General features: G+C 39.3%; 1 protein-coding gene across 1 annotated transcript in view; it reads right to left on the minus strand.

The window, feature by feature from the left end:
- cdh7a (cadherin 7a) overlaps window positions 1-14,833 on the minus strand; it is a 169,601-nt gene that overhangs the window by 94,654 nt on the left and 60,114 nt on the right. Inside the window, exon 3 of the mRNA XM_034707053.1 lies at window positions 3,430-3,724. Within this exon, the coding sequence (XP_034562944.1) occupies window positions 3,430-3,724 (295 nt within the window). The remainder of the gene's footprint in view (window positions 1-3,429; window positions 3,725-14,833) is intronic.

The raw sequence follows: 14,833 nt of genomic DNA on the forward strand, positions 1-14,833 counted from the left end.
ATACAGAAGCATTTTAAAACAGACCCAATGGTAAGTACTTAGGGAAGTGGAAGTGCCGTGGGACTACTTTCGTGACCTAGCAACAGTAAACATTGGTGAGAAGCACTCTGAAATCAAGGTCATGGCCGCTCTGAGAGTCCAAACCTGCAGCAGTGGACACGGCACCTAAAGGTCCTAACTTGCTTTTTCCCCTAGTCATCATATGACCCATCGCTAATATTTTAGCTTCTCAAAAATGCAGGAGGGAGAAGTATTCCTTGTTCTTTGGACTTTGTATTTATTCAAAAGATGTCATTTTTTTGACTTCCTCAAAGGGAGGAGTATTCTAAATTAGTGCCCAGTGAAATATTTCAGAACAATGATGTTAAAGCTGGAGTTGGTAGTCAGATTTAGATGGGGTTAGACGGAGTCCTGAGGTAAAGCTACATTCAAATTCATGCTAGTTTTCAGTGACTACCAACCCCAGTTTTAATTCTGCCAGTTACAGTAAATAGTATAAGGCCAACATGCTAGCTAACAGGTTAACATTCCATCCTTCCTCAGTGTAACACCGGCTAACTCTCGATTTTTCAGCCACTGTTCTCCTTGAGTTTCATTTCCCAAGATATTTCACCTCCACATGATGACACTTCAAAATCTGCCAATCCACTCAATAATCTACTTCTACTTCTAATCTTTTCAACACTGAGAGGATTGATTGCTAGCCCCCATTCCGCTAATGGATTGCTATTCAGACTGCAGAGTTGAGTGCCTGAAATATCAATCTCTCATGTATTGTAGTTTGGTATCAAATGTCTAAAATAAAAGAAGTATTCACAATTAGAGTCATTTTAATAACACATAATGTCATACAAATGTGGTTTAAAAGTTTCTCAAAGTTTGTGCGTGTACTTTTTAATCAAATAAAAAGGCTAGATGACTTTTTTTTTTTGTCAACTCACACCCAGATTCATTTCTGTCTCCATCCCATCTGTCATTGCTCCCTTGTGATTAGTCTACAGCTCCAAGCATGCCTGGGAACGCCTAAAGATCCCCCCAGGACGAGCTGGAGGAAGTTAAGGATGCCTGTGCTGCTCTTTCTAATGGATGGATAGAAATGTATTTGTCTGGGTCAGACATTTTTCAGAGACATTTTCAGCAGAGAGGAACCTGTAAGTACCAGCTAATATGAACTCTGAGCCCAATTTGAGGAAAACATGCCCATGGCCCTTATGCCTGTTTCAGACCTTAACTTCGCTTGAGTCACTTTTGCGTCACTCATCAACATTTCTGAGCCTTAAGGTCTGTGCTGGCATATGTGAGGTGATAAATATGTAAATTAGGGCACATCAGACTTCACATTACACTACACTGAGTCTAGCATAAAAACACCATGAAATAACATATTGACTGCATTTAATGCTCAGCACCACCCATTTCTTGTTGACCTGTTTTAAAAGCATTAATGCTGGACTAGAACTTAAAACAAAGAAAAACAAAATCCTTGAATACAAAAAAGAAATCCATCTTTTGAATAGAGATTTCATGTGCTATGTTTCATACAAAGGTCACACAGATCATGGCTTATCAATATGGACGTCTCTCTGTCTCGCTCTAGCTGTTTTCTCATACACCTGCTTAGTCAAAAAAAGCCTCAGGATGTTGATGTGGCTCATTTGCATTTACTTGCATTTTGAGCTAGAGCATGACCCGTTCAAAACCTCGGAGGGAATCTTGACCAGGCAGCAGAAGCTAGCCGGTTGAAGGCAGACTCTGATGTTACAGATTTTTCCAGGAGCGCATTTAAAACAGACAGATAAAAGAAATATCTGAAGTAATTGCTGAGACAAATACAGCTGTAAGATGTTTTTTGACATGCTGGTAGTTCATCACTTTTAAACAGTTTGAGGTCAGTATAAATATCTGAAAAACTTTTGGATTGATGGTTTGTCATTTTCATAGACGTTTATTATCCCCTGAGGATAGATCGTATTACCATTGGTAATCACATGACATCTTAATAAGGTGCTGCGAGGAGGAGGAGATTTTAGAGGGGTGTTTTGAGGTTGAAAGCAACCATTAATAAATTAAATGTCTATTCTGACGTTCATAATCCCCTGAGGATACATCATATTGACATTGATAATCACCTGACTTCTTATGAAAGTGGCACCAGAAGGCTGGGATTTAGGGGTTTTATTTGAGGTTGTAAAGTATCAATGAATCAATTCAATGCCTATTCTGATGTTCAAAATCCCCTGAGGATAGATCACATTAACATTGAAGTTCCCTTGACTCTTTATCAAAGCGCAAACATGAGGTTGAGATTTTATAGTATTTTTTTGAGGTTGTAAAGTATCAATGAATTAAATAACTGACTAATCTGGCTTTCATTATCCCCTGAGGATAGATCACATTAACTCTGATAATCTCCTGGTATTTCAACATAGTGCCACCAGGAGGTTGAGATTTGAGAGGATGCTTTTTTGAGGTTAAGTATCTATGAATAATATCAGTGCCTTTTTGGACATTCATGATCCCCTGAGGATATTTAGTTTAAACTTAATTTAGTACACTTGTTAGGTTACATGTTTCTATCTAAATTTTACCTGAACATGTAATGATATCTCCATCAACCTTTGCTGTATCTTTTTTTAACCTCTAACTAGCTACGGTACATGTAAGCATTTGGCTTAAAGCTCTGCTCTAACTAGGTAAGGTTCTGCAGAGCTTTTAGATGCTGTGCATTGCATATCTAGAGCTGAAAATTCCAGCTGATTTATTTCTGTTAAAACCAAGAAATTATCTTTTTTGAATTCTTCTTTCCGACTTCTGATTTTTTTTTACTTCTTTCACTTTTCACCCTGTTCTACTTTTTACCCAGAATGATTTTTGTGAAGGACATTCAGCTGCTAAATGTGCTTCATAGATTCTTAATTGGCTTGCCTTGTCCAAGGGCATCCTGGTAGTTCAATCTTTGAACATCATCCTGTTTTTCAAAAAACTAACTAGAGGAATCTAAAAAGCTCAAAGACATCAAGGGGAAGAAATCTATGGTATTATTTATTAGCATACAGTATAAATGAAAATAATTAAAACTGAAGGATGTTAAAATCCAAGAGGTTTAACCTGGACCTCATTTAATGTGCAAGAACTTGGTGCAGTTTGAACTGAGCCCTGTGTGATTAGCAGATTTTGAGTCTTACGAAGCAAACACGCCGGATTCAAATTAATATTGAAAACTTCCTGATCCCTGAAATGACCGAAAGACTAAGAGAGATGAAGACAAATTCTCTGAGGTGGAAAATTATCAAATGCAGATTGTGGAGCGAGGGCCAGTCAAAGAGAAAGAGAGCATGAGAGAAAAAAGGATGGGAAAAAGGGAGAGAATGTATGAGGGGAAAAAGGAGCTGTTATGGGATTATCTTTAAGACAAATGGGGAGGCTTACCTAAGGGTGACATCTCTGGTACTCCTGCCAGGTACGGTCCATCAAGAAACTTAGGCTCATTATCATTGATGTCCTGGACCTTGACCACAAATTCAGACTTGGGCTCCACCGGTATATTGGTGAGTCGATCTACAGCCTGGGCACTGAGCGTGTAGTAGGCCTGTGCCTCCCGATCGAGGCGCTTTGTGGCGTGGATGTCCCCTGTGTTCTCATCAATGGTGAAGATGGAGGTGGCGCCCTCACCGGAGAGCACATATTTCACTTTGCCATCTCCTTTGTCCACATCTGAGTGTAGCTGTTGAAAGAAAAAGTAACATTTTAGTGAAGGTGACTACATACAGTAAGAGAATGATCTGTTGGAGGAAATACTTCTTCAATATTTGAGTGCCAGATTTAATAAAGAACAACTTGAGGGTTACATACATCTGTGGTTCATACTTTACATTATCTATTCAGAGATAACAAGCAAAACTGATTCAACAGGACGGTATTTTATTAAATTTAATGCCTCTCATTTTGTTAAATATAATGTGTGAAAACTCAATATAAATAGTACTAAATTATGTAAATTCGAGATATATTGAATATTTACACCATGTAAATTTCCCTGTCATGTCTTTGCTGATATGTACCACACACACGAACACACCCAAACAAGCAAATATGTGCAGTGTTTGTTGGACAAACATCTGAAATCAGATCAAAAGATCAAAACATGCGCCATTTATGCATGAATTAATTATGTCACAAAACCCCCTTATGATTTGCATTTTGTTTCACATAATGGCATGAATCTGAAATGGTGCTATTTGTCGCAATGTCACTGTGATTTGCTATCTAATTGATCAAACTGGCAATTTCCATTTAAACCTCCAGCAATTACAGCTCATCGCACATAAAACAGATTTCACAGCTTTCAAAAAGTGTGTTTGATTTGTTAAAAGTATGATCATTTAATGAATAGACCTTAGTGTTTCATTTTTATCCTGTCATTTTGAACTAGATAAACATATTTATTTCACCAAAGCTTTTAAAAGTACTTTTTAAATTGCACAAAGAAACCTTTTAAACCAAATACTTAAGCCCAAGTGGAGGACCTCTAGTGTTTGTTTGCTGTCTTTCCTCTAACAGTGACGTCAGGTGGGCCTACTTCTTTGCGCCAGGTACTGGAGAATCCAATATTCAAACGGCCGCTTGACCGAGTGCTGAGAGGATGCTTTGTTGAGTAAGAGGTTCTCAAGCTGCTCTTCTTTTATCCATTTCCTGCCCTTATGTGGAAAAGGAGCGCGGATGATTCAGTGGGCATAAATGGTTTTTATACAACTCCACGATGACATGTCTCTGTGCCATGACATCTGGATATTCATTTTCAAATATTTTCAACAGCAACGTTTCATTGCTACGCAGCCAGAAGGCATGCACGGAATGATGCATGTTTTTTTTTCTACTACTGATTCTGATACCTTGACTTGTGTTATTGCCAACACTTTCTGATACATGGAGGAAAAACATAAAAGACTACTTATACTGGATTCTTAACATGTAGCACATGTACCATTTTATGGCCTGGCTCTAAACACTGAATTGATTTAGCCCATTTTGTTGTCCAGTGGCCTTATTTTTATTTTTTTTTACAAGTCCTAATCTATTTTCTTCTTTATCTTTAAATACATAAAAACATTCTTACATCTCTCATGAGAAAGAACTAGTTGATGTATTTAGCTAACATAGCAGTCTATGCTAGCACTTGTCCAAGATAGTGTCAAAAACTGATTTATTTTTCCTTTTATTTTTTTTAATTTTGAGTTGGTTTTTTTTTTACTGGATTTGATTATCCTGACTTTAAAGATAAACGTGTTCTTATATTTCTGGAGAGAAAACAGTGATTTACCCCTAATTCTATCTTAAGCTAACATTAGTCTTTTCTAGCATCATTGATTTTTGCTTTTTTTCCATTGTGTTGCTCTAAAACAGTACTTATGTCAACAAAATGCTAATTGTTAGCGCTTTTTAGTGAAGAAGACACAAGTAGACATTTGAAGGGCTATAATTTGCTATAACAGGCCAAGTTAACATTTTGCTAGCTTTGACTAATGTGGCACTGTGGCTTCTTTTTTTTCATATGATAAGTCACCTCAAACTAGTGTTTTATATAGATAAATTATATGAAAGTTGTGATTTAAAAAGTATCTGATAACAGCCATGTTTAAAAATCTATGTCTAACCAGAGGAACTATTGTGGAGCCAACAAATGAGGGTATTGGACTGACATGTTCACTGGTATACTCCAATATCCAACAAGCATTTCAGCCTGTATCAGAAGCATTGCTAATAACAGTAACACAAATAGTGAAGTTTGGAAGTGACTGATCTCCAAGTGGTTTTCAGATACTCAAATGCTGACAAGCTGACTAATCCAAAGGTAAGAAAACACTCAGAAAACAGTGAAAGCTGAGCACATTTAAGTCAACATGGCTAAATATAGGATCATATAGTCTATCGTTATTTATGTCGAATTGGTTTGCAGTGTTACTAACACTGGCAGAGCTAGCACCACCAGCCTTCAGTTCTCCTTGCAGATTATCATCAACATGCCTGTGGTGGTTACACATTGGTCCAGAGGTTCTATATTATTTTAAACATACACAGCCTACATACAACTTTATCACCATTTTCTAGAACAATTAAGAAGCTACCAAATCACGCCACAATATGTCATTTGTCATCTGTGCTGGTTTACAACTGGGTAGTAGAGCACCGTAGCATAGCCATTAGACAGCGCTACAGCCAAAGCTTGTTGCAGAGCTGCACTACAGCTTGGACACAACTTCTGACCGAAACTTCAAGTCTACAATAACTAAACATGCACATCCCTCATAAGAACAACTTAAAGGCATGGGCTAACCACTCCTGATAGGGAAATCAATTGTACATGTTTTTGCTAATCGCAAGAGCTGAGATAATAAAGTAGACCAAGATTCAAGCTTTAAGATCAGGCCTTTATATCAGTTATGTAACCGCCCTCTAAAACTAGTTGCACATGTTATGAGGGTCGTGATCGTGTCATCAAACCCAGTAGTTTGTTGGAGGAGGAAGAACAGTCAGAGAGGTAATGTTTCAGCGACATCTCTACAGACCTACAAAGAAGTCACTCAAGTCTGTCTGAACCTGTCTTGTCTCTACAACAACCTTCTACTTATGGCAGAGTTTTATTCCCAGAAGAGCGATTCACGAGTGTAAAGATGACTTTAAGACCCCTCCTCAAAGTACGACTCAAAAAAAAAAAAGAATCCTTGAACAGCTCTATAAAAAGAACTCTTGAAGCTTGGAGCCAACCTTGAATAATCCTGTTTGAAGTCAGAGCTGTCTGATGGCCGTCAACCCCTTCAGTATGCCGAACATCAGAGTGATCACACTAAGTGCCACATATCTGAGAGGAAGGCCATTGTGGGTATTCAAAGATGGACAGATGGACCATTTTCAACTGTCAGCATTTAGCAAAGTGCACATTTCTGTCTTTGCTCCATCACCTCCAACATACATAACACCCCAATTAACAGCAAGGCCTGCGAGCAAGCTTTTAGTGGATTTCTTTTTACTTGATGTATTTCCTGTTTTTTGATATTTGGTGTCAAAAGTGTAGAGAATAAAACTTCAATTGCTTTAAGTGCAATGCCATAAACGCCCTAATTTAAATAAAAATCCAAACAATACTTGTCTCTGCCATTCAAAACAACCATTGAAACTTTTGATTTCAGATGTAATCAGCCAAACATCTTCAGAGCTACTCAGAAACTATCATGAAGCAACCAAAATGTCAGACGCTGAGATATGGTTCCCTCCTTTGCAATGCTTGGTGGCTAAAAACCTGCAAAAAAGTTAGGAAACAATGCACAACCTTTACCAACAATGCTCTAAAACAGCATCTGGAAATGTGAACACAGATCCTGCAATGGTTCATCGCAGTTCTTGACATCTTGTCAATAAATATAGACATGATATTTGATAATGCAACTTTTTGGGATTCCATTGTCACTTGGTACAAATGATCCAACTGGCAAGTTCTCAATAAAACAAGAGGAGACTGGCAGAACAATCAGAGAGTGATGACCCACAACAAGGCCACCAATATTCAATAGTCAAGTCTTCTATAAGGTCCACATCTGACATATTTCCTAAGACTTGTCAATATTGGGGCTTGCAAAGTATGGATGTGGTTAGATAAGGTGTTATCCTCACCTCAGCTGTGCATTTGTTATTTACTCATAGAGCAGAATCCTTTCATGTACTTAGAATATAGTTTATGTGAAAAGCAGGCATAGCTTTTTTACCCATACATATGCTAGAAAATGTCCTTAAAACATTTGTTATGAAATATGTCATGTTCACGAGGGAAAAACTGAGTTGAGTTGGCAACATTTTTGACACAGTTGATAGAATTTGGCAAGTATTTTTGCTTGTTCTTTAATGGAAATTATTTCTTGTTGGTGAGTCAGATCCAGATACTGTCCAAATTGCTTGTTCCTCAGTTGGATGTAGCCCAAAACTGAATGGGTTGTTCCTTGGCCATGTGCTACAGTCCTTCACCAAGTTTCATGAAAACCTAGCCAGCAGTTGTTTCTCTCATCTTGGTGATAACCAGACAAAGAAACAGCAAAACACAAACATCTCTGTTGGAGGAAATTACTATTTTATGAAATCCAACTTCAGCTGAAGTAAAAATTCTTAAGACTTACTGAGAGCACATTTTTTGCTCGCTTTGAAACAGTTTCTTTTTAATTATTACCAACAAAAGCAAAATGAACTATCAGCCAAAAGACTGGCTGTTTTAATTGAGTTTCTATAATGCGTGTCACCCAAAGACTGTATAAAAAGATGAACAAAATCACAGCTCACCGAAAAGTGAGACCAAAAGATCGGGGTTCCTGCTACTGAGTGGCTGTGGTGTAAGTCACAAAGCCCGCCTCCTCCATGTAAACAGATAGAACATGGGTCAAACTTTAAAATCAAAATACACATCAAAGTAATTTTTCTCCATCATGCAATCTGACTTAAGAGTTAGTTCTTACTATTTTGATTCACACCATAGTGTTTCAATTCCTGGTAATCGTAGTTTAATTAGTAGTTTGATGTTTTAAAAGAAAAAGCTTTACTGCTATGTTTGACAGCTCTGTTGACAAAGGAGGCTCCTGCAGGTCTGAGTGAATCAGACTAGTAGAAGGGGGAAATTGAAGGAAAACCAACCGGCAACTTCTGGCTGTGAGAAATGAAGCCGATGCAGAAGTGCAAAAAAAAACTGCAGTTCCTTGAGTGTCCACTTGAGGCTAGCTCCAGAAACACCAAAAGTCACATACACAACCATTCAAAAAAGGTGATCTTTAAAGGAAAAATAAACATTTTTACAGCCTGGTACAAATTGATTTCTTTAATTCGAAATATTAAAGTTATAAGTTCTGCATGATTAGAAGCATAGCTGACTTGAATGACAGGCGGGCACACTGTAGCTGTTAGCAAGAAGGCTAAATTCGCACCTCAACTGCACCTCTCTGCCTGTAGTTGGGGTCAACCAGAAATGAGGGTTGAGTCAGCTCTTTCCAACATGTCCACTAACACCAACAAGAGTCCACCAACAATAGGCTTCAAAACTCCACTTCAGAAACCAATGAGTGACATCACTGAGGCTACATCTTCATCCTCATTGCAGTAAACCAAAGATGAATGTGTGTTAAAGCTAGCTAAAGGGAAAGCACACCAGCAGTAATACCAATATCGTCACCAGTGTAATATTACAGTGTCTGTCATGAAGGACATTTTGGCTTCACTTTTGTACAATAGGAGGAGGTGGAAGCACATCGTCCATCATTATGCAACTGGCATAGCTTTTTTGTTGTTGTTGCTGTTTCCATGGTTAACTTTTAGAATAAGCAGTACATTAGCAGGTTAACAGAATGCTTTAGGAAAGTTTCAGTAAATACCTTTTTATCCATATGGGCTTCCAAAGTAGACACATTGAAATGCTCTATAGCTGCTTTAAAGTGTTTGTCAAGGCAACAATGTTAAATCAACTCACTCAACTCTCCTTCCTTATGTAAATATGGAAATAAAAAGTTGAGGGTTTTGTATCTTCTACAGTCTGACTAAAGCGCAAAAACAGTTTTGTGGCTTAATGTAGGCAGATGTCAGATTTTCTAGGACACCAGGAAACACAGTTTGCAGAAACACTCCTGTCCCACAATTGTGTTCCTCAGAAACAACAAACTGAGTTGTTGTCAGGGCCTAACCTTGAACAACAATGGTGCTGAATCACAGCTGGAAATTCAGATGCAGCTCCCCGCTTGGTTCAGACAAAACCAGCAGCCCACGCAGCGATGATGCTGCCTTTAAACCACCTTATAGTGAAGCTTTTGAATTGAGCCCATCAACATGACTTCCTGATGGATTCTGAGACATTCAGGTTGAGGGGGTCTCATTGAGTCTCCTTATCACTGCATGAGCCTGAGTCCAGGTTTAGCTGTTAACCGTTGCTGATGAGAAAAGCTGGAGAGAAGGCCTGCTGTGTCCTTTTTTTGGAGTCATCTGATGGTTTATAAGAGCCTCATTGATGTGATAGGATTTTTAATACCCTAAGTTTCTATTGATTGAGCATTAAAGAGCACCAAAGTACAGAGTGTGCAGCTTATAGTGAAGATTATATTTGAGTAATTTATTACTTTTCCTTGTTAGGGTTATTTTTTATTGTCAAAACAGGACAAATGACTTGGCGCACACTGCGTTCAGGGCTTTTCAATTATGTACCACCCTCTCTTTGTTGTTTATTGTACAGCATTACTTTCCATATTACTATGTACTCACACAGGACTGTTGTTGAAACTCTTCCTTCAATTTATCTGTAAATGTCAACATCTCATTATGGGATAAATAACAATGGTATTTCAGGTTGCGAGCCAGCGCTGCAAGGGTTGAGAATGATTAGGTCAATATTATATCGGTGGCACTGAAGGAGTACACACCGAACAGAGGATACAACACCAAAGGTCTCTTATTAATGGAATCCATCAACACGCTGATGGATGCTGCGTTTCGGAGCGCGATGATTGCATTCGTTGTGTCCTCAAGCCTCTCTCTGCGTGCATACGGAGCTTGCCGTGTTTATTCACCATCTCCCGCTGTCGGGCAGCAAACTTGAGGTAAATTGTGGACGGTGGAAAGAGTCAACATTCAATCTCGAGGAAGCCAGCCTTTTTTGTTCCCGGTGAAAGCTATAGACAAGAAGGACAAAAGCTGAAGGGCCGCGAAGCATGCTAAAGGGGGTCAAAGGTCAAGCTTACTTTGTGGGATGCTCAGCGAGGTGTTTGCTTCTTTTTTCCAACTCTTTTCTGACAGCTGAGGTGCTGTGCCCTCCAAAATAATCTTAATATATACACACAAAAGAGTTCCCTACAGGAGCTTTAAGCTGTGTTTGAGCTGCTCATTTAAGACAGCATCACTCTACAGCAACAGAGATGCATGTCGACAGGACAGCTCATGCACTTTACTGTTAAACTTCTCTGAGTTACATCAGGTTGGATGATTGAATTCAAATACTTTGTTGTACAATATTGTTAATTATTAGCCATGTTACTATGTTACCGTCAATTCTTATAATCCAATTAAATGAATAATTTTACTGATCCAGGTACTTTGTTACACCTCCTCCTCTACTCAATAAAGAAGAATTGTATGACAACGCATCCACTAAGGCTGTTGGAACCATATTTCATATAATTTAACCAGTAAAAATATTCAACTTGATATTTCAAAGCTGTTGTAGTGGCTGTTTGACTTGGTCAACTTACAAAACACGGGGAGAGTGGATCTTACACGGTGTCCAAAGAAGTGTCAATGTCCAGCCAAGTATTCAGTCTTTTGGTGGTTTATTGTATAACTAAAAGCTTCGCTCAAACAAAAGGTAGCATCTCTTTCAAATCTCCTGGTAAAAAAACATTCACCATTCAGTGTCCGCCCCTCCTATCTTATCTACCCATATATATAGACGTCACCTGGTGCAAAACTATCAACCTATAACAGTGAGTAACACAAGATACTAATACCCCTATGGCAGTGGTCCCCAAACTACGGCCCGCCTCCACATTTGGCCCGGCCCCCTGAACAATAGCCTACCAGAGACGGTTATTTGGTTATTATTTATTTCACAAATAGTGTTATTTATTTCCTGACATTTTTCTGTGAAGATCCCAGAGAGGGTTATTTGGTTATTATTTATTTCATTAATAGTGTTATTTTTTATTTCCTGACTTTTTTTTCTGTGAAGATCCCGGAAAGGGTTATTAATATTTGGTTATGTGTGGCTTTCTGGAAAACAATAAATGTTTCACGTTTAGGCACCCCTGCGATCGTCACACTTTTTCTGTTACAAACTGACCCCGGCCCCCATCAGAGAAGGGAAAAGTTATGTGGCCCTCACAGGAAAAAGTTTGGGGACCCCTGCCCTATGGCATCAAAGTTAATTACCTTAATTTAAATAACAATAAATAAATCAACTGATTAAAGTAAGAAATAATCAAACATACAAAACAATGTAAACAGCTCCAACAGCTGTGTTTCCCTTACCATTCATTCGGAGTGATGCCCCCCCAACAACAACAAACACCCACACCACTCCAAAAGTAAGACGCAAAATACTTCATCAAAATACTCTGCTCTGCTCGAGGGCGGGGCTTATTCATGCTTCAAATATACAGCAAATGCTTGATTTTCATTTTGGCGTGCTAGTTCAGAGCTTGTCAGAGCTTTCAGATAGCCAGCAGGAATCTAGATCAGGCATCTCCAACCACCAGGCCACGGACTGCTACCGGATTGTAGTTCACTTGGTACTGGGCCACATAGGATTAACATAAAATGCATCCTATCTGCCTTTTTTTGGCGATCAGTCTGTCGGATGTTTCATTTTGAGCAGATTCTCTGCTCAAAGCATGCTCGGACACATGGCAGCACAGACTGGGCTTGTGTCACCGCTTTTCAACAGCTTTTCTCCTTCCGTGTGTAAAAACGATCCACACGAATTAAACAGTGATGTACTGTTAAGAAAATAAACCCGGTGGGGGGGCCAGTTTGCAGAAAAGACTCCTAAATTCAAGGCAGGAAGTGACCAGGGGAGGTGGGCGGCGTGACTCTGAGCAAGTTTGTTGGGGGCAGTGTGTCCGTATAGTCAAGCTGTCTTCCATGGAGACACTCTTAAAATTACAGCATGTACATAAGTAATGAAAAAGCACTGCTACCAGCTCTGCAGTTAGTGTTCTGAACTATCGATGGGCTGTTGAGAGATTTACGATAGAGAATAAAGTGTCCAATGAAAGGACTGAGTTCACCTACACACTTGGAAAGATGGGAAAACATGAGGTTAAACGCATTTCTTAGCTGATGATTGTTATTATGCTTAATTTTACTCCCACTTCCAGAGCCTGGCAGAACAAGGCTGCACGTATTCCATCTCTAAATCTCATCAACATTAAGGACTACATAAAATATGTATAGCTTGGCAGGGCTTATTAAAAGTGTACCCTGGTCAAATACTTTCCTCTTCCATTAATCTAACCCATTTTAAAACCGTCACTGCTCATTTTCAGGTGCTATTTGAAGTTTCAACTCTTATTACATTTACCGAGCACCATAGTTGCTTCACTTGCAAAAAAAAAAGAAAAAAAGAACTCCTCCTCTGTAATTCTTTTCTTTGCCTCCCTGGAGGTGAGCGTAGCAGCAGGCGGCGAGGCACTGCAGCTCAAAGGCACACTGAGGGATTGTGAAGGAGGGGTTCGGATCTGAACACGAACCTTTCTGAAATCAGTGCTGACACTTATCATCGCTTTGTATGCAGGCAGTTCTCAGGGGACCCGCCTGTTAGCTTTGTGTTTGCTTGTTTACCTTGTAGCGAGGGAGAAGGGTGAAAGAAAAAAGAATCCGTATCATTCGCTGATACATGCTTGTCAAATCACTGGAACTACATAGAATGTGTTGAAAATGTTTCAGCATTTTGGGGTTTTGCTTTTCCAACTTTATCCTTCATGGAAATTCATGTTGGAGAGTGGGTTTTGTTCCTCTTTAAGCTTGTGGCTTCCAGTAGAAAAATAAAAATCCCTCAAATAAAATAAAAAACTACCCAAAAAATTCCTTAAACTCCAAGTTGCACATCAAGCTTTGTGTTCCTCACTTAAGGAGAGTACAATTCCTCCCATTCAATGGACCATGCACAATCCAAAATGGATACAAAAGTCCATACCTACAGGCAACCTGTGAGCAATACTGGATCCAGAGCAGCAAACCAGCTTCAAGAGCCCTTAATCAACAATCGCCCTCCAGATATTTCACAGCGCTGCTGGAGCAGTGGGTTTAACGGGGTCTCTGGGAGCCAGGCGGTATAATGTGTTTCACAAACAACCCAAAATAAAATTATGAAACATTGACGGCGGCAGTCTGACATTGTTTCCTGCTGGGAAATTATGTGTTGCACAAGAAACCAGAACATATACAGTGGGGCAAAAAAGTATTTAGTCAGCCACCGATTTTGCAAGTTCTCCCACTTAGAAAGATGAGAGAGGTCTGTAATTTACATCAGAGAAAAAATCCAGGAAATCACATTGTAGGATTTTTAAAGAATTTATTTGTAAATTATGATGGAAAATAAATTTCTGGTCACCCACAAACAAGCAAGATTTCTGGCTCTCACAGACCTGTAACTTCTTCTTTAAGAAGCTCTTCTGTCCTCCACATGTTACCTGTATTAATAGCACCTGTTTGATCTCGTTATCTGTATAAAAGACACCTGTCCACAGTCTCAAACAGTCAGACTCCAAACTCAACCATGGCCAAGACCAAAGACCTGTCGAAGGACACCAGGAAGAAAATTGTGGACTTACACCAGGCTGGGAAGAGTGAATCTACAATAGGCAAGCAGGTTGGTGTGAATGAATCAACTGTGGGAGCAATTGTAAGAAAATGGAAGACATACAAGACCATTGAAAATCTCCCTCGATCTGGGGCCCCACGCAAGATCTCATCCCATGGGGTCAAAATGATCATGAGAACAGTGAGCAAAAATCCCAGAACTACACAGAGGGACCTGATGAATGACCTGCAGAGAGCTGGGACCAAAGTAACAAAGGCTACCATCAGTAACACACTACGCAGAGAGGGACTCAAATCCTGCAGCGCCAGGCGTGTCCCCCTGCTTAAGCCAGTACATATCCAGGCCCGTCTGAAGTTTGCCAGAGAGCATATGGATGATCCAGAAGAGGATTGGGAGAATATCATGTGGTCAGATGAAACCAAAATAGAACTTTTTGGTAAAAACTCGTCGTGTTTGGAGGAAGAAGAATGCTGAGTTGCATCCCAAGAACATCATACCTAC

The sequence above is a fragment of the Notolabrus celidotus genome, chromosome 17 (genome assembly GCF_009762535.1).
Source record: "Notolabrus celidotus isolate fNotCel1 chromosome 17, fNotCel1.pri, whole genome shotgun sequence".
Lineage (NCBI taxonomy): Eukaryota > Metazoa > Chordata > Actinopteri > Labriformes > Labridae > Notolabrus > Notolabrus celidotus.